The 24,406-nt window shown below is 39.8% G+C and overlaps 3 protein-coding genes and 1 long non-coding RNA gene across 14 annotated transcripts in view; 1 reads left to right on the forward strand and 3 right to left on the reverse strand.

Moving 5' to 3' along the window:
- Positions 1 to 15,761, reverse strand: part of Galphaq (G protein alpha q subunit) — a 42,979-nt gene extending 27,218 nt beyond the window's left edge. The window contains exons 1-2 of one of the 6 annotated variants that reach the window (XM_043433882.1): positions 13,832 to 14,002; positions 10,494 to 11,493 (exon numbers count right to left, since the gene is read on the reverse strand). In XM_043433882.1, the coding sequence (XP_043289817.1) occupies positions 10,494 to 10,611 (118 nt within the window). In that variant the 5' untranslated portion in view covers positions 10,612 to 11,493; positions 13,832 to 14,002. Of the gene's footprint in view, positions 1 to 10,493; positions 11,494 to 13,315; positions 13,756 to 13,831; positions 14,003 to 15,663 lie in introns of those variants that run through there. The other 5 variants (XM_043433879.1, XM_043433881.1, XM_043433878.1 and 2 more) reach the window with 5 other exon arrangements.
- Positions 15,762 to 16,121: 360 nt separating this feature from the next.
- LOC122419380 (uncharacterized) lies at positions 16,122 to 20,302 on the forward strand. Its single transcript, XR_006262885.1, has 2 exons — positions 16,122 to 16,535; positions 17,500 to 20,302. It is a non-coding gene; the product is annotated as an uncharacterized lncRNA (long non-coding RNA).
- LOC122419379 (uncharacterized) lies at positions 16,532 to 17,502 on the reverse strand. The gene is made up of 3 exons (XM_043433886.1): positions 17,162 to 17,502; positions 16,944 to 17,068; positions 16,532 to 16,703 (listed from the first exon to the last, which is right to left on the reverse strand). Exons 1-3 carry the CDS (start codon positions 17,398 to 17,400, stop codon positions 16,630 to 16,632), a joined length of 438 nt encoding a protein of 145 aa, XP_043289821.1. The 5' UTR covers positions 17,401 to 17,502; the 3' UTR covers positions 16,532 to 16,629.
- LOC122419374 (myc box-dependent-interacting protein 1) overlaps positions 20,228 to 24,406 on the reverse strand; it is a 53,323-nt gene continuing 49,144 nt past the window's right edge. Inside the window, exons 5-9 of one of the 6 annotated variants that reach the window (XM_043433868.1) lie at positions 23,674 to 23,792; positions 23,469 to 23,515; positions 23,075 to 23,251; positions 21,905 to 22,047; positions 20,228 to 21,765 (exon numbers count right to left, since the gene is read on the reverse strand). In XM_043433868.1, the coding sequence (XP_043289803.1) occupies positions 21,682 to 21,765; positions 21,905 to 22,047; positions 23,075 to 23,251; positions 23,469 to 23,515; positions 23,674 to 23,792 (570 nt within the window). In that variant the 3' untranslated portion in view covers positions 20,228 to 21,681. Of the gene's footprint in view, positions 21,766 to 21,904; positions 22,084 to 23,074; positions 23,252 to 23,468; positions 23,516 to 23,673; positions 23,793 to 24,406 lie in introns of all 6 variants that reach the window. The other 5 variants (XM_043433866.1, XM_043433869.1, XM_043433867.1 and 2 more) reach the window with 5 other exon arrangements.

A 24,406-nucleotide genomic window follows, 5' to 3' on the forward strand; every position in this document is an offset into this window, starting at 1 on the left:
ATCATTGAAAAAATTGTTCTACCAAATGAATTCGATGGGCGATCGGTCACGTGTTTCTCACACTAATCAAGATAACACATGACCAAAAATTCAGTGATCTCATGCAAATTGCTCATTCGATTGACGATTAATTGTTATCCAGAAGTGCCATTGCAACGGAGCCAATGAATTATATTCCGTTTTTCAGTTCATGAGAGTCGACCAATGGAAATGAAACGAAAAAAAACCAAAAAACTGCACCTACTCAATGAAATGAAAAATTAACGTGAACAGGAAGCTTCGATGTCGCGAATGAAGCAGTTGTCGAACGAACGAATCCGAAGAGCATACACGCTTCCAGAAATCAACCGACTCGCCGGGAATATCCACGTTTTTTCTATAACGTTAAAGTTTGCAACGTTCGAGTCCAACGAAATGATCTAAATAAAACTCTCCAATTCTGTTACCTGCCGAATTTGCAATTCGTAGTTTTTCACTCTACACCAATGATTCGTGAAATAAAAATTGGTCAATTACGAATGTTATTTTCGTTAATTTCGTTCGACTCCAACGTTGCGAACTTCAGCGTCCTGTTTTCTTTTCAATACCGCGCGCCCGCGTATGCTGATCGGAGAGATTATCCCACCAGGACATAAAGTTGTCGGAGTAAGAATTTAGGCCCGGCAATTTCCGGTGTCGCACGTGTGTTCAGTCCGTTTCGAAATATCCAATCGACTAGAATACCCCAATAGCGTACATTTCCTTGTGTATGTGCCTTCGTGGCTCGCGCATTTGAAAACGCTACGAAAATTTGTGTATCCCATTTACATATGAAGCTATTATTCAGTGTCTATACGTGTATTTATGCTTGTGCGTGAACCTACGAAGTTCTGAATGTGTGTCGATCAGCAAAAATCGGGCCCTGGCTACACAACGAAAATAACTTCCACCCAGTTGAGTGGTTTTATCTCAGTTACTCTGACACGAATATATATATATGGGAGCCAAGTTCAACACGCTTTCGTTTTTGTAACATCGCGCGCCGCCGGCTTCCTAAGAATTGCGTAACTCGGAAGCGTGTTTTTTGCGGCTCGAGAGAGCAAAATTAAAAACAAATAATCGCGCGTGACGAAAAACGAAGCGATCAGAGAAATTAATGAGAAATCATTTTATTAAGGCATTTCTCGATCGGAAAATTTCATTCTCTCAAAACGTTAAGAGAAAGAGGTTTTCTCCTGACGGTCACAATGGCGAGGTTTTTTTCAACCTCATTGTTGAACGAGCAAAAGCTTTTGTTTGTTTTTCTTTTTTCATGCAATTCCACTATGAATATTCAACTGAGAAATATCTTTTGGTGAAATGAATAAAGCAAATGCGCACCGCTAACCTGAAAAGCTTCATCGGCTTAGGGGATCCCTGTAAATGCGATTTTGAGCCCTTCTCAGAAGCAATAATTTAGGATATCAATATTTCATCGCGTGGCACTATGAATATTGAACGATGCGTCGAGAGAACTTGTTACCTCTAGCGGTCTGTGGAAGTGTAATCTGCAAGTGCAAGTAAAACACCTCCAAATAACCGCTGTCATGAGTACAGTTAACAGAAAATGAGCCGTACGTGTCATATGATAAAAAAAACCACTAAAACGACCATAAAATACGAGTTAAGCCTGCAAAAGAAAAAAAATGTGTGAAACTGCAATAAAACAAAAAATAAAAAAAAAATAAAAACACACACACACACAAAAAAAACACAAAATTCTGAGAAGACGAAACAGAAACATTGAATTTTCGAACGTAGTCAGCCACAATCGCCGCTTCGACCAGTGACAAGATCATTTGACGGATGAATTGCTCGTTGGCCCATTGAGAAGACTCAAATAAACTCAAACTCTCAGCATCGGGTTAATCCCAAAAGCAAACCCGCGATGCGTCTGGATCATGAAAATCTTTACAAGTGTTTTCAAAATCTCCGAACAATTATTCGTACCATTGTTTAATTAGCACACGCCTAAGACAGCCGATCGACCGAGCCAGTTCATTCAATTTTCATTAAACTCGCTCAGAGTGTGAAAAACGAGAGAACAGATGAAAAAAACGTTCGAATAAACAAGGTGGAACGATAGTAATCGTTGTTTTCCCCACTGCTCTTTCTGCTCCGCGTTAATAACGCGGTGCTGCTAGCAAAAGGGGAATTTGTCCGGATATACATTTGGTTGGAACACGTCGTGTTTATTGCATGGAATAGGCAAACTTTACGTATCACAAACAACCGACTACAGCTCGTTGATGTATCCCTATCCGAGCACGTCTGTATACGTTTATTTATACAAATGTATACAAACGTGTAAAAATCCCTATGAGCGTACATCGGCCCATGAATTCACAATCCGACTTGATGCACAGTCCATCGGGTTTATCTACACGTGAACGTACATGTACGAGTCTGTACGTCGATCTCTGTGTGTGTGTGTGTGTGTGGGTACGTATATTTCGAGTGAGAAATACGAAAGCGTCCGCGAGGTTATAGATCGAGGTACGGGTGTGCCGGTTCGGAGCGCCACGTCCCACCACGTTGGTAAGAGCATCGACGGTGCAGGGAGAAACGATCCTGGAGAGTGCGCCCTTTCCTCTCAATTGTTTGGACTGCATCGAGAACTCACGCGATCCCACCAGCCCTCGGAGCCCTCTCTCGTCCCTGCCTCATCCCTCGGCGCAGTCTCTCCCGCAATCATTGAAACTGGATCCAAATTGACTTCCGTTATTTTGCTCTCGAGCCTCCCTGCTGCGCTCGATGTTGTATGTGGCTAGAGGAGCAGTCCCGCACGAGGAATGGCAAATTCGACAGTCTTTCAACACCTTCCTGTTCGTGAGCTTTCGAAATAATTGCGCTTCCTAGTATTTTTCTCTCTGTGTGCTGGGACCGGCCCGCGCTTTGTCCACTCTTCCCAGACCTGCTTCCATCACGCGAACGATTATTTTGGTTTTATATTACACGTGAAGGAATTACGACACAGGCCAATCCAGAGGGAGGACGCTCACCCATGTTCGGTCGGACTCCATTTTATATGCAGGTGCTCAAATTCTATTGGTAATTTAGAGGATAATAAATATGATGGAAAATGAATATGGAGTTATAACGCTAAAGTTTCCAACGTTGGAGCCCAACGAAATGATCGAAAAAACTCTCCAATAATTCCAGTAATTCTTCTATTTTGTTCCCGGCCAAATTTGCGATTCGTAGTTTTTCAAGCTGCACCAACGATTCGTGAAATAAAAAATTGGTGAATTACAAACGTTTTTTTCGTTCATTTCGTTGGACTCCAACGTTGGAAACTTCAGCGTCGTATGGAGTTGCGGTAGAATTAGCAGCGTTGTGCTCGATGGTTGATCGGTAAAGAAATAAATGTTTTCTTTCTCATTTGGATGGGAGATGTGAGATAATCATTGGTGTGTAAAGTGGATGAAAACTGAAAGATTTGCGCTTCAGTATCGTAACTGACAACGATGAGTAATAGATTCCATAGTTATTGTAAAACCGCAATCATGTACGTTAGATAATCGCGTGTGGTTTTAATACGAGAAGGAATGAGTAATACGGCGAGCTCTATATGACGGATGTACGCTCATAAAAATAGCGTCCTGTGCCGAGTGTCCACGCGAGTAACTGCGACGAGCGTGAAAGTCTGCTTTGTTGTTTTTAAGAAAACTCCATTTACGTTGGCAATTTAAGTTAACGATGGCAAGATCGCTGCTAATTGTATGGAGAGTTGAGTAAATCATTTTATTTTTGAACTGAAAAGAATTTCTTTGAGGAGAAGTGCATGGAAGTTTGTTTTATTTTTATTAGACACGACTCTACAAAAAAAAATTTCTTCGTCCTAAAGTTTATTTGAGGAAATACTTACTTTCGCTAAAAATGGTCCTAAATTTTTTTTCAACATTATTATCAATAAAAAATGATACGGGGGTTTATTTTAAGGAGGGGAAAGGTACAGAAACCGAAAAAAAGATAGAATATGTAAAAAATCCGAATGAAATTTCAGTTTCTTCGGCTATCGTCGCATCAATGAAAAATGATCTCAAAATTTCTGATAAAATTTTTACCTTCCCCCTCCCCAAAATTAATCGCGGTATCATTGTTTATCAACGATAATGCTTGATAAATAATTTGGCATACTTTTTAGCAAAAGTAAGTATTGTAAATATTTATGAAATATTTTCATGTTTTCATAAGAATTTTCATTAATTTTGATACATTCAAAAATACCCCGCCATGTCATTCATGTTCATTCTTAATTGATTTTCCACTTTTTTGTGTAAGCTGGTTTGATAGTTTAAATAAATCAAAAAAATATGTATTTATGTTTGTGTGGTTTAATTACAAAATAAAAATTGAAATGACTGATTTTCAAAAATATCGTTCAAACGTTCTCCTGGATACACAAACAGACCTTTTCAATTTTTGTAATTTTTGTTTCGTTTAAATATCATCTAATCTACCAAAATTTCATACTCGAATGTCACTGCCAAATTTTGTGTTGAGCCGTGTGATTAAATCTGTCAAAAAATCAATTTTAACATCGTCAATTGAATTTAATGGAAATATCTTTTACAACAGAAACTAAAAGGGTAAAAAGAAAAAAGTATGAAAACGCTAGGCGAGGACGAAAGTTTATCGACCTCCGGACAACCGTCTGTGCAATTGCCTGCTTACGAATCGTTCTAGACAAAGCGCTCTGTCTCTCTCCCCCTCGCCCTCTCTCGCGTTTGCAATAAAGTAACTGAAAAGTCACGCGATTTCGTCTAATAATGCTCGTTCGAGTTCGACTTTAGGGCGCACGACAAAAAGCTCTGCTGGGTTCCCTGACCGATCGATCAACCGCACACAAACTCAAATTAATCGTTGCAAATGCGCGAAACGTTGAAAGCCAGACACAGTTAAATCGCATTGAAACTAGAAACCGGCTACTGTTTTTATTGCTCGTAATAGATTATTGAAAATCGGTTATTACTGGGTTGTCCGACCACGTTTTACTCAAATGTTCTCGAAAATACCGAGAACAAGAGATCCTTCGACATTAGCCGGATAAACTTTCAGTTTTCAACTCAAACCTCCTTCTCCTCAATCATAAAATTATTGTTGCATACGACTTTGCGATGAAACATTTCATTTAACTAAATGCCATTTCAAATTCATTTTTCTGTTGTGCTGGATAATTACACAAGGAAAATAAATCAGTTGTCAGGTCCCTCCTTAAGAATATTTTTAGCGAGTTTGAAAAAAAAAATGCTTCCAAAGAAGAATATCATTTCAACGTGCTGCAAATATGGAATTTCGAAATTTTTTCGGATTTTTATAGGTTTATATGGAAGAAAAATAAATGAAAATGAAAAAAAAATTGGAGTTTTTGTTGCAGACAATAATTACGATCTCCGCATTGTACGCAGCTAAGAAACTTCGACAATCGGACTTGGCGCATAAACCGTGTACAAATTAGTACTATTTATCACATTAAAACAATGTTTTTGTGCTCTTGAAATGTCCTTGAAACTATACCGAAAAGTTCGCTATGCTGAGTTACTTCCGTCTATCCAAAAACATTCCCGAAAACAATAGATTTTTTGGACTTCTTATTTCGTTCTGTCTTTCAGACGAAAGGTTTGTGTGATTTTTACGAAGCATTGTACAATAGCAGAATATTCGGTTTGTCTCTGAGAATGCGAATGACTAAACATTATTTTGCTTCTTAAGGTGATGGAGCAGTCGCTATCTCGCCACCGTGAGTGCGGGAGAGAGATAGCTGCAATTTTCGAAATTGAATATCTTCGACACGGTTTGATCAATAAAAAAAAGCCCCTGTCAGCGTATTTTTGCCATCTTTCCGCGTCAGCTGACAGAGCCTTTTTTTGATTAGTCAAACGACAGCGGAGAATTTTCATTTCGAAAATTCGAGGTGAGGTTAGGTGACTGATCCTTCACCTTAAGAAAAATCACTGTGTACATAACAAAACATGATTTCGTAAGGAGCAACCTTTTTGTTGTTTCAATAGCACGAATATCATAAATCGGAATATTTGGTGGTACAAAATCTAAATCAACTGATTAAATATCCTGAGAAATCAATTACTTATCGATGTTAGTTTTTCGAGCCATTTTCTCAAGAGACGATCAAAAATCTGTGGACCTCAACTGTCTCATAAAAACTTCAAATAATCAATGTTTGATTGAACGAAATAAATTTTGACCAAATGAATTTTGGTGGCATCACCAAAATTCCGTTTTCAGTGTCGTTAATCGCCAAGAATTTTTGTATTAGACGAGGATGAAACCTTACCGATTTGTCGTAACCCGAGAAATGTAGATTTTCGCAAAATTCCTCATCTTCGAACGCTAAGAATTCAAGGTAGTTGATGAAACTGTATCGACGTGAGTTCAGTGAGCTCTCGAGAGTTAAGGAGATGATGAGAAGAATAAAGAAAGTACAGCAGCGATGAAGTGACTAATCTCACGGTGGCGTCGGAGGGTTGCGCGAGAGCGAATAAAAAGGGTGAGGAAAAAGAGAGAAGCGACTGGATAATGCAGCAGAGATCCACGTTGTACCCACGTTGTACATTTTAATTGGTGTACCCACGTGATTCAGGCGACCCCCAGGACCCCCTTCGCCACCCTTTTATTTGACGGTTTTCGCACAATGGTACTTACAGCCCCGGCAACGACCACCACTCCGGACCCTCCCAGCCGCCGTATTCTCAGTGTACAATCTGCAAGTGCGTGAGTGTGTGTCATATTCGCGTTCGGAAGGTGTCGCGAGTGCGACCGCTTTGACGATCGTTTACAAAGTGGATGCTAATGACGAGGGAACCTGGCTCAAGAGTAATCGTTTCATTTTCATAGAAAAAAGTCGCAATCACACTGACTGAAAACTCGAGCAAGTTCAAGCGGGGCTGGCAGCGTCATTTATTTGCAAAATCAACGATTCGCAGGCTTATTGTGACTTGAGATATTTCGTGAAAGGTTCAATAAACGGGAAGGAATATCTTGATATTTTAGATGCCGCATACTCGACCGAATTTCCGCCTCGCTCGTTAGCGCTCGTCCCGAGTCAACGGACCACGCAATTCTAATAATTTAAAGACGAAAATTTCTCCACGGAATTCACTCACGAAGCGAAGTCTTCCTTCGGCAATACGAGCGTCGCCATTCCGGATAAAACGTTTCGCCGGAAATTCATTGGAAGAGGTAATTAATGCCATGGGAAAATGAGGGAGTGATAATAAATGTGACTGGCAAATCGCAGCGAAAGTGAATTCAAACATACGAGAGGTAAGCAATGTAGTCGTCTCGACTCTCGAGATTCAAAACACACGGTCACTGTTTGCGTTCCGTGTGATCCGAGTTGTCAGATTGCTATGTTGCGAGAGAAGCAAGCCACGAGAGAGCCTTGTATTCAATTGGAAAATTGTCCAAAGTAACAATCTCTGCTCATCCCCTTCCATCAATATCACTGCTCGCACAATCTCTCTTTCTTCTTCATTAAAAGCCTCCAAATGAACAGTGCGCGTTCCATCGCTCATTTTTATCATTCATCACATCCTTGGATACGGGCTAACACAGAAATTGCTTGTAAAAATTCATCGACTTCGATCAACGTTGAGGTATTTCTATATCGCGATAATTTATACGGGAGTTTAAGGAGATTCCGTCATCACCACATTTCTATTAAAATAATTCAAATATTAAATAATTCTGAATTCCTGATACGAACTGTCTCAGAGAGGCTGAAAAAAATTTAAGGAATCCATAGCGACGATAAAAATAAAGCGCCACCAAAAAATACGGTCATGCGAAAAGAACACGACGCTGAAGTTTGCAACGTTGGAGTCCAACGAAATGAACGAAAAAAACATTTGTAATTCACCAATTTTTTACGTAACGAAGTATCAGCGCAGACTGAAAAACTACGAATTGCGGATTCGACAAAAAATGAAATTGGAGAATTACTCGAATTATTGGAGGTTTTTTTTTAATCATTTCGTTGGACTCCAACGTTGCAAACTTCAGCGTCATAAAAGAACAGCTTAAGCCCATTTGAGGGACTGGTGAGTGACTCGAACTTTGCGTCGAGTTTTAGTCTCATTGTTAATCGAGATAATTTTCTTGGTAATTTGATTTTTTCGACGCAAATAAACAGCAAATATTCTGACTCGAAGTACGCTCATCCACGGTCTCTGTAATTATTGAAATTCATTCGTTTGTCACAGACTAGAAAAGACCTTGCTCCCTCCCTCGATATTCTCTCGCCGAAGTTTTAACGCGACGAGTGAATCACGTACGGATTCAAGGACACGTGGAACAACCGAGATGTAAATAAATCGAGTGTCGAGGAGTGTCCTCGTGTGTATTGTGAAACGGTGGATTCTAGATTTCGATGATTCACGTTGGATTCAGAGAAATGCAAGCGAATATCGTGCTTATTTATCGATCCACGACCGTGCTCCGAGTCTATGATTCAAAAGTACTCAAACCACTTTTTCTCCTCGAGGGATAAAAAAACAAACATTTTTCCAAAATTGTCACAGCGGAAAAAAATCGATGCGAAGTTTCAAAAGAATAATGAAACGAAATTGAATGGCTGTGCGAGAAAAAACGTCACTCGAAATAGAAATTACCAAAGCGACGTCGCTATAATTGATCATTTGCTCACAACCCTCGTCAAGAAAGGAGGCTCGAGTCGCGAGAAACGAACGGAGTAGTCGAGCTGTCAAGTGCAAGCCGGTTACAGGTCAGCAAAACCACCGCGTTTACAGCGACGACGAACACCTAAACACTCACGGCTCATACGTCCGCGGACGGTTACGAAACTTCCACGTGCACGATATTTATATCCATTCATTGTTCCTGCTCGATTTCCTCGTCCTCTTGTCTCGCTCGCTCGTAAACCTGTCGAAGATACCGAGCGTTTTTTGCGTCACTTTCTTGTGCTCAGTGCCCCAAGACCAATTCCAATAATTTCCATGGCAAAGGCGATGGTGAAATTTGCATTTTTCTTATTCTCCAATTCGTCAATTTCCTCGACAGTTCGTTGTAGCGCTGAAGTTTGCAGAGTTGGAGCCCAACGAAATGATCTAAAAATCCTCCAATAATTCCAGTAATTTCCAATTTCGTTCCCTGCCGAATTTGCAATTCGTTATTTTTCAACCTGCATCGATACTCCGTGAAATAAAAAAATTGGTGAATTACCAATGTTTTTTCGTTCATTCCACTGGACTGGAACGTTGCAAACTTCGGCATCGTGTAATGGATAAAGAATAAAAATTATTCCAACAAACGTCAAAGCGTCTCAACAAGTGTTGAGCGATCTCAACCCTGCCCAATGGGATCGAAATCTTGAACCCAATTTTATAAAACAAAAAGCTGTTGTTTGTAATGAAAATCTTGGTTTATTGCTGGCATGGAAAAGCCTGGAAAATATTGCAGAGTCCATGGATTCGTGGGCTTCGTAAGCCAACGTCGTACTTGTAAAACTATACAAAAGAATTTACAAGAGCAAGACAGCGAGAGAGAGAGAGAGTGAGAGTGAGAGGGAATAAAGAACAGATAGTGGCATCGAGACCTCTCGTTGACCGGAGCCAAAGCACGAGTGTATAGTACACACTCGCTAGACGCATGAATGAAACGAACAAACGGACAGGAGCGAGCACACACACACACACAAATACAAACACAATTGTGACATGGCAAACGCGCACGAGGCCAAGACGGTGCGAAAAGAAAGAGTGACTGGTTGATACTAAGATTTTCAGACATCGAGGAAGTGCCCGAGCCTCTAAAATGAATCTGCAAGAATTCTTGGCGCGACCATGAGTTTGCGATTCGATCATTCCCTTTTCTTTTCCTCATTCGGGTACTTTCTTTCCGAGAGAATAAACGTGAGAAACGTTGGAAACGAAGTTGTGCGCGAAGTGAGAAGAAAACAGTGCACCAAAGTCATTCATATTTATGGGTTGAAAAATGATAATTTCTGTTTTCGAGCCAGAAAAAACGTTGGTTCGAACAGAAAATGTCGCTTTCCTCACTGAAATCAGCGCCGATTCATTTTCTCTTCATTTCTTTTCAGAGCAGCATCTGACCTTTGGACTCTACCACATTATCATGTAATGAATTCAAGTTTCGTGCTTCACTGTACAAAATTCGTAGTACAATGGAGAACTTCACCAATAATTTCCATTGAATTGATCAAGTTCTGCGAGAAAATTTCTCAATAAGAAGGCTCCCTCGATTTCGACTTGCTTTCGTACAAAAATTTCGTCCTTCCCTATCGAGCCATGGGGTCGCGCAGCGCGTTTCGAGTACCTCAGGGGATAAAAGCCAAGAAAAATGTAGCGATGTAGAAAAAAATGCATTTCATCGAGTTGCAGCGATGCGAAGTTCACCGGACGACCTGCCCAAATTTTCAACATTAAAAAACGATCGAAGCAAATGAGGAAAAAAGTATCTGCAGAGTTACTGACCGAGGAGCAATAATTTGAGTTCCCTCCTGGCATCTTTTTTGTCCCTCCGGAGTTGACGTTCGATCTCCTGATTAATTCTCTTCTGTTCCTTGGCCTCTTCGGACAGGCAGCACGCCATGATTCAGGCCAGTTGTTTGTACCTTCGATTTTCACCGAAGGACGTGATGGCGAGGAGGTGAGGATAAAATTGTGAATATTGGTATATCGAGACCGAGGGAAAAAAGTAATCCTGAGAATAAAAGGAAAAAGGGATAAAAAATAAGGGAGAGAGGAGGAGAGAGATGAGAAATGGAGTTTGTGTGAGGGTGTGGGTATGGAACGAGTCAATTTTTGCCTCCTGCCCGAGCGTTGTGCTCACTGCAGGCAGGCGAACGTTGACGACGACGACGACGACGACGACGACGACGACGGCTGCTGCTCTGCTACTTCGCGCTCGTCTCGTATTCCCCCTCCCCCCCGCCCCTCCGTCACTGATATTATCTTGCCACGGTGACACGTTATAGTGACTCGCACGTATTTTCGAGGCGTCTCGTTAGAAGAAAACAAAATAACGTCGCTCAACCCAACGAAGGATAAATAAAAGTAAATAAAAATCAGTGTCACACCGTGTAGATAATAATGCAGAACGATAATGCACCACTTGTTCGTTGATTGTCGTTGTAAAATATGTATTTTCCTTGGTTCTCACACTGGCCCGGGGAGCAAACACTGACACGAAAAAAACAATCACTGCACACCACTACTCTTGGCCTTCCCGAACTTTTACTTTTGTTTGTATTTTTTAATTTTCTGTGTCAATTATTTATATCGCGACTCCTCTTTGATGACTTTCAATTTGTAGTTTAGTTTTAAACAAAAAGAAACTTTATTTACGACGAGATATTGGTAACACCTTCTCACTATCACCACTTTTTCTTGTTTCTTTCGTTTTAATAATCTACTGTCTCGTTTTTCCCTTCTCTCTCTCTCGTCGTTCTTCCTCCCTCCTTTCCTTCATCCACTAAAACAAATAATCTGTCGTTATTATTATTATTATCATTGTAGCTATAATTTTCGTTATTATTATACGAATACTATGGATTCTCTAATAATCGTTACTGCTACGCGTCAAGGACCGATCGTTGCACATCGAATTCGAATCCTCTCTTCGCTCTCTCATACTTAATACGAATTGATATTTTTCGCGAAGGCACTACACGCGGCTTTCGAGTGAAATCCGAAGAGAGAGAAGGGAGAAGAGCCTGTGGCTGCGGCTGCGACGGCGGCGGCAACGGCACTCCTGACAGGGCTCGACGCCAGCGACGAATCAACCCAGCCGATCGCTCCCTCCTCACTCGCTCTCGCACACGCATTCACGCGCGCGCACACACACACACTCACTCCCTCCCTCTTTCTTTCTCTTTCGCTTGCTCAGACTTTTATTTCTATCGTTAACCCTAGTTTTGTAACGATTTTGAATTTTTAAAAAAATTTTAATCCTATGCAACGAATTTGACGAACAGTAGGACTAGGGCGCAATCAAAGTGCCCCCTGCGCTACTGCCAAATGAAAAAAAACGTGTACGGCACAGAATGCGTTCGTTACAGCGAGTCTGTGGGTACGAGCAAAGATCGGCAAAATGAAAGAAAAAACGGGCAGGGGGGGGGGGGGGGGAGGGCAATTATTTGGAAGAGGGAAATAAAAACACTGAAAAATCGAGAGCTGTGTCAACGGAACACACGGCGGTCGTTACATATTCCGAGAACGGAAAAAGTAGTTGTGTGACGACGCGCTACTTTTTATTCACACTCGCACATACGCACAGGGGCACACGCACGCGCGCGCACGTACTACTCGATTTTTCCTTTTTTCATTCGTTCTTAGACGTAACGATTTTTTTCATGATTTTAAAAATACAAACATTCGTGAAAATGGATTCGCAGGCTGTCGAGAAACGTTGAGTTCGAAGTAATACGCTATCGCGAATCACGTCCACGCACTCCGCACCGATTTTACTCTGTCTCGGTATATATTGGCATATACACGTTTTGTGTATACGCTCCTATACGTGTGGGTATATACACGCACGAGGGTGGAGATAGTCACGCGCGCGCGCGCGTGGCTCCCTGTGCGTATTTTAACAGTCCTCTCATTCCGTGTCCGCTTTTTTCTTATTCGACTCCTTTCTTTTCACTTGTCGGCACACACTCGTATCCCACGCTCCTTTTTATTTCCCGGACTGGAGACTCGTGCGCTCTACGAAGAAACGGCTCGTTTCTTCACTCGCTCGCTCACCGAGTCGGCTCTCCCTCCTTCCCCTTTTCACATTCTCTCTCTCTCTCTCTCTCTCTTTCGAATTTTCCTCACTTCGATGCTCCCTGTTTTATTAAATCTTAAGATTTTGAGCATGGGTGAAGTTTGGGGAAAAACGACACGAAATTTAAAATAAAAAACGCGATCCTGTTTGCTTCCAACGAAACTACAACTCCAATGCTCAATACTGCTCTCGCTCATTTATTCCCTCTCTCTTGCTCTCTGTGGGTCTCTCACCCTCGCGCGTTCTACTACAAACCACGCACTCCCCCCTTTTCTCTCTCTCTTTTTCTCGAAAAATAGCCAAGGGTTCGGGGAGGGGACGCTTCAGTCGGAATATAAGCTCGGTCCGCGCCTCTCGTTCACTCGGCCCCCGGCACGGTTGGGTGTGGTAACCCACCATGCGCTCCGCTCGTTTACTTCACACTCTCCTTCTCCGTCACACTCACACAAGCTAAGAAACGCGGCACACACACGCACAGGACACACGCGATTCGGAAGTTTGCAATTCTCCGAGTATCTCTGTATACCTCGTTTCTCACGTCGCCCTTTTTTTTTAACTCTCTCGAACTACTATATTTTCCGATTCCTTTTCCACTGCTATAGCCACGCTTAGCCTTTTTCTTTCGCTATTCCAGTGCTCCCTTCGATGCTGTGTTTCACGCAATGAGCGTTCGTTTGAAAATCCTTCGACACACGTAAAATCAACACTGCGGAAACTCGAATGATTTTTTCTCTTTTGAACACTCTCACACACTCGATATTTAGACTTCACTGAAGTAACTACTCTCCTCTCTTACTCTTCTTTTCATATGACAACCGTAAGTTTCACGAGTTTTGTAGAATTTTTGCGTCAAGCTCTTCTCGCTGAACGCTCGCGTGGTCATGTCACAACGCGCGAGGATACACACGCGCGCGCGCACGCACACACGCACCAAGAAGTTCACGAAATCCTCTATTAATCGTCGTGTATAGCCAATTTTTTTTCAACCACTCTCACTCAGCAATTAAATTGGTGAGCCGAAATAAACTGGAATAAAGGCTACCTCACGCTGTGTTTCCCGATCTCCAAATTTATTTTGTTTCTGTACATCGGTTTCTTCTCTACTGCTATCTAATTTTGTTGAAAAAAAACAAAAAAAAAACAAAAAATTATCGTCTCGTTTAGCCGTTTAACCTAGGACGCTCTCGCTTCAGTAATCGCGTCGCGCCCGTACCTCGCGACGGCTTTTTATCAACCCCCGCCCGCGGGTTCTAACTCGGGTCCAACTGACAATCCTGTTAGACAAACCAGATTGGGGCGAAGCCCGTCAGGAGTTACCTCCACCGCGCAGGGCGCGCGCACGTGTCCGCTAACAAGATTAAAATCGGGCGAACGGTACGGCGGCGACGGCTGAGCAGAAGGGAAGGATGGAGAACGAGCGAGATCGAGAAAGAAAAAGAGAGCGCCCACCCGCGCCTGTTGGGGATGAGGCACGTCGAACGTAACGGCAAAACGGCCAAGAGCGTTCACTCCCACTCTTACACTGTCTGAGTTTACGCTCTTTCTCTCACTCTCGCTCTTTAACCGTGATAACTTCGAGTCGTGTTCTTGTACGATTTACAAAATAAATAACCGCTTTTAGACATACGATCAAAGTTGGTGCGGAACATAGAGAAAGAACTATGGCAATTCTTTTTGACGCTCCCTTACTGTTTTTTTTTTTTTTTTTTTTTTCATATCACCGAGCGCGCTGGCTAAACGTTTCACAAATTCAGCGTTGTCGTCGCCGCTTGCTGTATGATGCTACGCTACGAATACTCGGCCTACTAGCGCACTCTATCTCTTATCTCTGCCTGTCGCTCGCTCACTTCTTTCTCCTCTCCCTCTCTTTCTTTCTATCTATCCAAATCTCCCACTTTCCGAGTTTAGTATCCTTGTCAAATTCTTCCCTTAACCTATTTCTCTCTATCTCTGTCGTGTGCACTTAATTCTTAGTCACCATTTCCACTACCTGCTCCGTTCTTTATTTCATTCGTTCGTTCATCTCTTTTCCTCTGCTTCCCTTCATATTATACGTATCCCCTGCGTAATTCGAGCTACATAACTATATCCTTTACTTTACTCTCTATGTCTGTTTTTTTCTGTGTTGCACGACGTGAAAACGCCCTGAAGTTACCGACCGGTGTACCCTGCCACGATCATGTATCCTAGTCTTTTTTTTCCTCTCAATTATTACGGAATATTCCTCAACATTTACCACTGCCTTAAAAGCCCTTAAAATCCCGTGCGTTTTTATTTCTCTCGTGTCACAAGATTTTATAATAAAACATTCAACTAACTTGTGTGTCACGGAGTTTTTCTTTTCTTCTTCGTTCGTTTATTGCGTTTTTCGTTTGTTTGTTTTTTGCTTTTTTACATAAAACAGAACAAAAAACACTCGCGAGCGAATCGTTTGTAATTTTTAGCCTCCCGATAACCGCTCCGCGGCCTCGCCGATTCACCACGGTAACCGCCTATCGCAAGATGGCGCCGGTCACAACTCCGGCCTACGCCGGCTCGTATAATCTCGACCCTGGCGTATCAGCCACCTTCGCGCAGCTCTCTTCAGTTTTTTTTCCTCTTCCGCGATTTCTCACTTGCTCATTCCCTCTCTTTCTTACTCACTCTCAAGCGCTCACTCACTTTTACGCTCCCGCTTGTCCATCTCCACACACGCGCTCGCCACTCGCCAGACATCGGCGGCTCCTCTTTCTCACTCTCTCTCTCTCTCTTTCTTCTTTTGAACCCCCACCTCCTCTCACTCTCTCCTTATAGTTCTTTCTTCGTTGCTCACATCCGATCACTTCTCTACCGTATAATATACCCTCAGTATCCGTATATATCACCAAAACTTACTTCCAAACTCCGATTTTCTTTCTCGCGCTCATTTATCGTATTTGTTGCTACTACGTATGCTAGCATACTGGCGATACGGCATTTCGCGATTTCATTTGAACCGTCAAACCTTCCATATTTATCAAACGGACTGTACCGATGACAAATTTTTCGCTCGAACTGTAGTACAGATGGCGCAGCTTTCCAAATCGTAATCAGCTTCGATTTTCACCATTGGCTCGTCAATCGTGGAACTTTGAGCGGGAAATTCCAACGATCAGAACAGCATCGTTTCTTGACGAGTGAGAATTTTGTTATTTATTTATTCTTTTCTCTAATTGTTTCGATACCATAAAACAGTGAATTGTCAGCTTGTCTTTGGGATAATTTAATTGAGTGTGTTATCAAAATACCAATATTCGCCTGGTCATCGAAACCAAAATATTCGACTCTTTTTCAGAATTTCATCTTCGTTCGAATATTCAACAGTAAGTTTTTTCGAATTGATTCGTGTACATATATTAGCTTCACTCCTCATCCTCAAGTGATCAAGTGTCGAATCAACGCAGTTGGTTGAGTGATGACAACTCGAGTTCGAGAGAAAAGTTCTCATGAAAACGCGCCGCGGGTTTATGTCAGAGAAAAATATTTCAGTCGCCGTTTTTCGTCAAAGCTGTTTCTCGATGTATGCAAAGTTGAATGAAGGAAAACAAAGTAACGAGGCAGCCCTTGGCATCGTTTGCAACGAGCGTAACAGGATAAACAACATTCCCCACTTATGGGTCTTCCACTTTGTCCTTTCCGTATATTTGTCTATATATAATCGACGTGGCTTCTCGCAATGGACAATGGTCAAAGCGTACCGACACGATCGTTCCCATCGAGGTCGTGGCGTGAGTTTTCTTTTTCGTTGTTCTCTTTCCCAAATATATTTGTCAATCCGTTTTATAAAATATTCTTTTTTGCCCCTCGTCGATATTTTTGAGGTTAATCGACTGGATTTACTTTGCACTTCTGACACATTTCGCGTGGAACATCCTTGCACGTTACACGGTCAGACACTGCGAACGTTGATTTTGGTCAAATAAATAACTCGTGAAATACATTTTTCCTCGGAATATTAGGAAAACGTGACTCGAGTTCATTGAAAAAGTCTTCATTGAAAAAAGTCACCTGATCGTCCAATTCGGGTCAAGAACAAAAGATTATCAAGTGCTTTTGTACAATTTTGAAGGAAAGTTCCATCGAGTGATAAACCATTTTAAATTAACAATTTCTCAGCTCACGTTTTTTTCCATTACCTGGTTCCTCAGGACACAAGTTTCCACTAATCAGTTTGAAAAAATGTGCAGTCTGTCTACTGTGTTCGGAGTCACTGTAAAAGTCACCAATCATTCGAAAACTGTGTCCAATAGCTCCGAGTCTACTGCAAGTGAATGAATTTTAATCAAAAATGGGCCAATCGATTTCAAAAGACTTTCATTTTGTGTTCTCTCTCCTTTGTCCTCGAATTACCTACGTTCTCACGATTTTTGGAAGCTCGATATCCAGAGCTCGTCGACTTTCCCGATAGCCCATCAATATCCGCTCATACTGTCTGTGCAATTTGTCCATTTGGGACACCGAGAGTCTCGAATTATCAAGTAAATTTTTAAAATTTCGTGCAGCAATTGAAAAATCCTCTCTCCTAGCTCGATTCTCGTCGATTATAGTCTGAAGTCGTTCCGAGGCCGAGACATTTTTCGCACAAATTTCCATAACACTGCTCAGATGAGCCAGTCGACCTTCCTTCAGAACTTCAGCCTGCCAAACATTTTTTTTTCCTGCACAAAGTTTCTTTTTCCTATGCGTATCCAGCTCGGATTACCTTACGAAGTTCTTCGGTTACGGTACTATGAAAATTGGACGAATTATGATAAGGAAGTACTAGCCGATGAGACAAATCAAAAACTCTGTACGACGCCAAAAGCAAGACCTGAAGTGACTGAACGTGCTGTACGAGAGCCTCTAACGTGCTGGTCGCAAGATCCAAATGTAGTATTAATGCAGCTTGTCTATCACCTGCCAGAGCCTCTTCTACCTGACAAAGAAAAGATGTCAAAAGAGTTTTATTCCAAAACATTATTTTCACACGATAAAACAACAAGACGACGGTTTTCAGGCTCGAATTGAACGCAAACCCAATGAGGAAGTCAAAATAATGTTTTAAACATGAAAGTTTTTTTTTTTTTAAGTAAATAAAACAAAATACGATAAAAAGAGAATAAAAATGTGAGAAATAAAAAAATCCCCTTAACTTCTAATACCTGAGTACCGATCAATTGTAATTCCAAGGACTCGCGTATCCTCTGCGTCTTGATTCTCGTTTCGCTAGATTTCTAATATAAAACAAACTGTTGAATGTGAAATTTTCCTCTGTACCAGAATCGTTCATTCAAATGAGAGTAAAAAACTTTGTGCCTTTTTATCGGAGGTACGAAGTTTTTTGTCGCCGTAGCATCGACACGTGCAGCACGTGTCGAAGTAGCTCGAAGCGGAGCGACGAATGTCAAGCATCGGTGACGAAGGAGGAGAACGTCGACTCGACGAAATTTCCTCATCCGACGTGAGCCTCAGAAATGTGCGACGTTTTCGCAAAACCGGCTCACTCCAGCGTGAGTAATAATTTTCTTTCTTCAACGTCTTCGACATTTTCATCAAATATTTCGATCTTCCGATTATTGTTCTTCATTGACGTCTCTGCAAACTGGAACGCGAATTTCTTTTGGAATTGAGAAATTCGTTTTTTTGAATATTTTGACCTTTGGATGTACCTCAAAAAGGTGCAAATTTTCTCAAGCTCTGTGACGAGAATTTGTCGAATGCAAAGGATAATAGCGTTTACAAACCACTATCTATTTATTATATATAATTGTTATATAGAAATTCAATCGAGACAGGCAATTAAAAGTGACAGACACATGATGATATTAATTAATTAATAAGTATACATATATACGCGTAACTATTATATATATACATATATTTAAACATTAATATATGTATATATATCAAGTTATTTTTGTTCTCGCTTATATTAAGGTTATAGAGATATGACTTATGGCTGAAGTAAAATTAAACAACATGACATAAAAATGACAAATGACATAACAATGGATTGCCCCATTGAGACACTGCACGAACAGAGTTCCAAGATTTTCGTATATTTCCCAAGCATGGGCATGCTCCTCGCTAGGAACGTGTTTGTTTCTTCTTTCCAATATTAAGTAATAATATGCGTTTCGAATGCAAACTCGTTTGTACGTATAGCGTGATAGCGGAATATTCCTGGAAGACACGTCATCAGTCATTTGTTCTCGTGTCCAGAAAAATTCAGCACAGAGACCCATCCCCCGCCGACCGTGTCGAACGTGTACTCTGGCTTGATAAGTTATGGCTGTAAATGACATTTTTGCAAAAATGTGAAACGAATAAAGAGGGTGAAATTCACGTATCGTTAGTTTCATCATGACTAGATCATCAGCACTCTCTGAATTTTTATCGATCGCTTTTTAGTGATATTTTAATGCAATTGATTTACAATACTAATTGAATTTTGATTAGTATGTTTTCGAATAGCTCACTTTTTATTGCTCGGACAAACTTCGTACCATTTGGATGAATAAATACTGGTAAGCGAATGAATCGTTTATGGAAATAATTAATATCGAATCGGACTGTATTATTACAATGAGATAAATGCATTTTTCTCAATAATCGCTCTTTCTCTCTCTCTCTCTCACTACGAAAATCTCACTACGAAAATAGCAACTTTTTCCACTCAGAGTATAGGTAATGTGTATGTATGTGTTGTCTCGTAAAAAGGAATGTATGCATGTATTCCGTCTGGAAAATAAGCGATCATTGTACCGATTGAATATCAAGAGTATCGCTGAGAAAAAATCTTCTTCACTCTCGGCTAGAGAACACGAATGTCGTTGTTCTAGGGGAGGGCCTCCCATGCAAGTGTCAGAATGGAACAAACCTTCAACTATAAACATATATCTTGGGGGAAAAAAACGCGAACAATCCATCTACTTTAAATTTGTTTGTCTCAGATCCAAGTAAATAAAATAACGAGACTCGCTAGTCTACGCCGAAAGCTCATCATATCAAATCAAATCCACTTTTTTACTTTTCAATTCGACGTTATTTGAATTTATCGTAAACGTTATTAGTATTACTGTTGTTGTTATTGTTATTGTTATTATTATTATTACGATTATTATTATTATTATTATTATTATTATTATTATTATTATTATTATTATTATTATTATTATTATTGCCTAAGTCATTAATATTATCGTTAAACTTTGTTGTCCTTTCTGGTCCAATGTGACCGGCCATTTTTATCGATCGAATCGTTCATCGATTTATGATGAACGAACAAACAAAAAATTGGTGTTATTTCGTTCAACATTCGTCAGTCGCACACGTATTTTTCGACATTCCCGTAATCGACGTTACGGCAAAACCAACAATCCTCGTTCCGATTATTCTTTAATTACATACATCGCATATAATTTATTCCGAAGCCTTTACGTTTTTCAAAAAAATATATATTCGTATATGTATATATTTGTATAAATACAAATAAAAATTCAATCTATTTTCCTTATTTTCTCGTTTCAAGTATTTTCGAGCATTACTATCGAAGAAGATCATGATCTTTTTTCATTTTCTTCGAAGTTACAGTGGCGCAAATAGACGCCGTGATCGGTGAACGAAGAATCAAAAAAAAAAAAACAAAAAAAAACAAAAAAACAAAAAACAAAATGCAAATTATAAATTGGCCCTTTAAGAATTTGGCTGAATTCACTCCTCCTCATGAGTGAATCTGCTTCGAATATTATTACTTCTCAGGTTTCTTTTTTCTTTTATATATCTATATATATATATCGTTCATATACATATTCGTGTATATACCTACAGCAACGATGAGAATATCGTTTTGTTTTTCTTTCATTGACGATTCATCAGTGGGCCATATAATGTTAGATACCACAAAATAGCCTTACACTTTATAAATCTATGTACAATCTCATAAAATAAGATAATTTAAATATATAATATGTATCGATGTATGTATATATGTATATACACATATTTACATAATATGCATATACATTAATACATACAAATATATATTGTAACGTTTTGGCTGGCTGGTTGCTCTCTCACAATTGATTTTACACTCTGAGACAATGAACAAGCTCCATAAGTTCAATAAGTTTCTTATTTTTAAACGATATTCGCTCGAAAATAATACCCCCGAGGCAATATTAAAATATTGCTCTCGTGTGACGCAGGTGAGAGTCGCGAATTTTCTTCATCTTCCTTATACAGTTGATGAACACTCGAGCACATTGCGGTAGAACGTGTTTACTTCGTATCTTCGTACAACATATTGAAATCTGTGATCATTTAATTTTTCATATGATTTTACATTATTTTGTTGTATTTTATTTCTTCGGAAACGTGGTGTTCCATTTTTCATTATCATTATAATATATTATTAAATCGATATTTAAATATTTAAATTTGATTATAAGTGATGTGTATCCGTATTATTCGATATGAGAGGACATATCCCATATAATCAAGCAGTGAATGTTGGTTGGCACAGACATTGGCTGGGTTTTTAAGGCACTCTGGGCTGATTGATTCTCCGCAGCACCCTCCAGCGTATCCATCTCGTTAAAAAATAAAAATAAAAAAAAAAAAACAACAACAACAAAAGAAAAATCAAAAATCCCTCCCTCTCAACTCCCTGTCAGCTGTTCAATCCTTGTTACGATTTTTTGTCTCTCCTCGTGTATATAAATATTCGTAACAATTCCCGCAACTTTTTGTTCTTCTTTCGCTTTTCCTAACGATGTGTAACTTACAGTAAAATACGCTGCTTATATTTCGTTCTTGTTTTTATTCCTCCTTCATCGTTCTCTTTTCGTTAGTGAGCATTGGAGTGTACGTGGCGGTTTTGAGCTAATATTTCGCTCACAGCGTCTTCGTGAAGTTTGCCGGAAACATGCCCTTCTCGTTGGTGCCCTCCTTGATACCCATCAGCCAACCTTCCTCCTGCCGCAAACACAAATTTCTTAAGAATATATCTGTCAGAGCATAGAAAAATTCTTCATTCTTATTGCTTATTTTCTCTTGGTTTTTTTAGTTGTTTATTTTTGGCTATATTGAAAGTGAAGGATTGATCATGATTGCAAACCTGCTCTTCCGGATCATCGTATTCGACGACTCGTATGATTTCCCCAACGTCGAATGACAATTCGTCCACATCTTCGCGACTATACTTGTACGTTGCTTTCACCCTGTACAAAACGCCCGGTGGCAAGTTTTCTGTTGTCGCTCCTAGAGACAAATTGGTACCATTTTCATATTCCACGTCTAGAATAATGCAATATTTTTCAGCCGTTAGCGATGAACCTATTTGTTACACACGATTTCTTCAGATAAACAAAACAAATCAATATATTTTTCCCCTCTTGTCAGCACATCGAGAAAGAAGTGTAGCAGTTTTCTGTTGTGAGAAGAAGACGAAGGGAAAACGTGTTACGATCGATTAACGCGATAAATCTCAAGCTGCTTTTTGCCAAAAATGCGCTTTTATAGAGTTCATTTTTTGTCATTTAAACATTCCAAAACTATTCGCAGAACCGTGTAATGTTTTATAACGAAGTTATGACTGGGACCTCTCAACGATTCGAAGCTAATTTATTGACAACAGTAGCCTAGTGAAATAAGCAAAAATAAATCTGAGTAAGTATGCGCAAGCGTTCGATCATCGCTTATTTATGCCACTCGAGAATAATCTTTGTCTCTGATTATTTTCTCAACTTTTGCAATTTCATACGCAGATTGATTTTAACATTTTTATCGATGAGATTGACAGCACAAAGCTACAGGATTATTGACGAAAAGCAGGAGCCTCCACATCATTTCAATGCATTGAAGTTATTTTACATTATTTCTATACTCATCATTCAATGGTTTGATTGTGAACGGAAAAATGCATGATTTATGCATTTGCATCGACCCAATCTGACTATCTTCGAATTAACATGACAAATTGAATCGACAGCGCGAACCAAAATAAAAAACTACAATTTCTTGTTGGGTATCAATTAAAATTCGTAACTGACAGTTCTGAATTAAAAAATCTAGCATTACACAAAGTAACGTCACAAATATACGTAATTTTTTATCCCATTTAATAAAATTGTGATTCGAAATATGTAAAATGCAAAACTATGCAGAAATGGTAAGATATTTAATGCAATAATAAAAACTTCAATACTTTGAAATAGTGAGAGAATAATTATTGAATATCACGCACACAATGCAGGCAGTCAGGGAGGGACTGGATCGATATACTCACCGACTGGTATGTCGTACAATTCTTCGACTCTCTTGGTGGGCGGTACAGTGGCATTTTGCGGGGACGCATCTTGGTTATTGAGGGAATTATCATTGCTATTAGCATTGCTATTGGCATTGCCGTTGAGCTGAGTTGTCGGCGACGCATCATCGGCTTCAGCCGTTGGTTCGTCTAAAGCTGTAACACGACCCGAAACAAAAACCACTCTCAAACACAAAAGACATTTTTTTAGTGATCATTAAGAGCAAGGAAACTGAAAAAGAAAACAAAAATTTTGCATGGAATTCACGAGTTTGTAGTTAATCAAGCGAATTATTCAGACGGTTAGGACTTTTTTAACGAACACCGAGGAAGGCGGAGAAATTGAAAAGAGAAAAAAAAATCAATTCATTACCCGCTGTAATGTTGTTCTGCGACGGAGGTTGCGTGTTTATTATCAGCCTGAAATAGAGAACACAAATGATCATCTTATTCGATATTTTTTCAATAAATTACCGAAGAAGAATTGAATAGACGATCGATTTGCTGAGGAAACGATGGAATGTCGTTGTTCGAGATCTTCAAAATGTTATTTACTTTAATGAAAAAAATCTACTTACGAGGAGTTAGCATTCGGTGATTTAGGCGATTGTGGTTCCGAGTTTTTCTTCAACGTGTACGAGCCCCTTTGACTTTCGTTGGCCAATTTGTCGACTATTGCTTCAAGCTCGGAGTAAACCTGCAGAAACAAAAGTTCGCGATTGTCATCAAAGTGTCAACATTTCAAAGTCCTCTTCACCAACGATTTTTCATCATTTAAACGACAGAAGAATAAAAATGAAAATGGTGGAAAGAAAAAATTTAAAAAAAAAGTGAGTAAAATGTGATCATGCTGGTATTTATTTTTGGTACTCGCACCCAAGAAGATTACGACGCTGAAGTTTCCAACGTTGGAGTCCAACGAAATGAATGAAAATAAAATGATTTATCCATCAGTTTTTTATTTCACGAATAATAATTTTGTAGATTGAAAAAATACAAGGTACAAATTCGACAGGAAATGAATTGGAGAATTACTGGAATTATTGGACAGTTTTTTAGATCATTTCGTTGGACTCCAACGTTGGAAACTTCAGCATCGTAGAAGATTCAAATATAAAACCGTCAAGTTCGTTGTTGTACCGAGGTTAAAATATCTTTGCAATCTTTATAAGGGCTTTCAATCAAGTCACTCGACGACAGTTTTTTACAAGCGCAATAAATAAACTTTGCATTACACTAAACTGAGAAAAAATGTGTTCATTCATAGCTCCCCAAGATCCAAGCTCCTCTCGTCACAACTCTCTATTAACC

This window comes from Venturia canescens, chromosome 1, assembly GCF_019457755.1.
Source record: "Venturia canescens isolate UGA chromosome 1, ASM1945775v1, whole genome shotgun sequence".
In the NCBI taxonomy this organism is placed as follows: Eukaryota; Metazoa; Arthropoda; class Insecta; order Hymenoptera; family Ichneumonidae; genus Venturia; species Venturia canescens.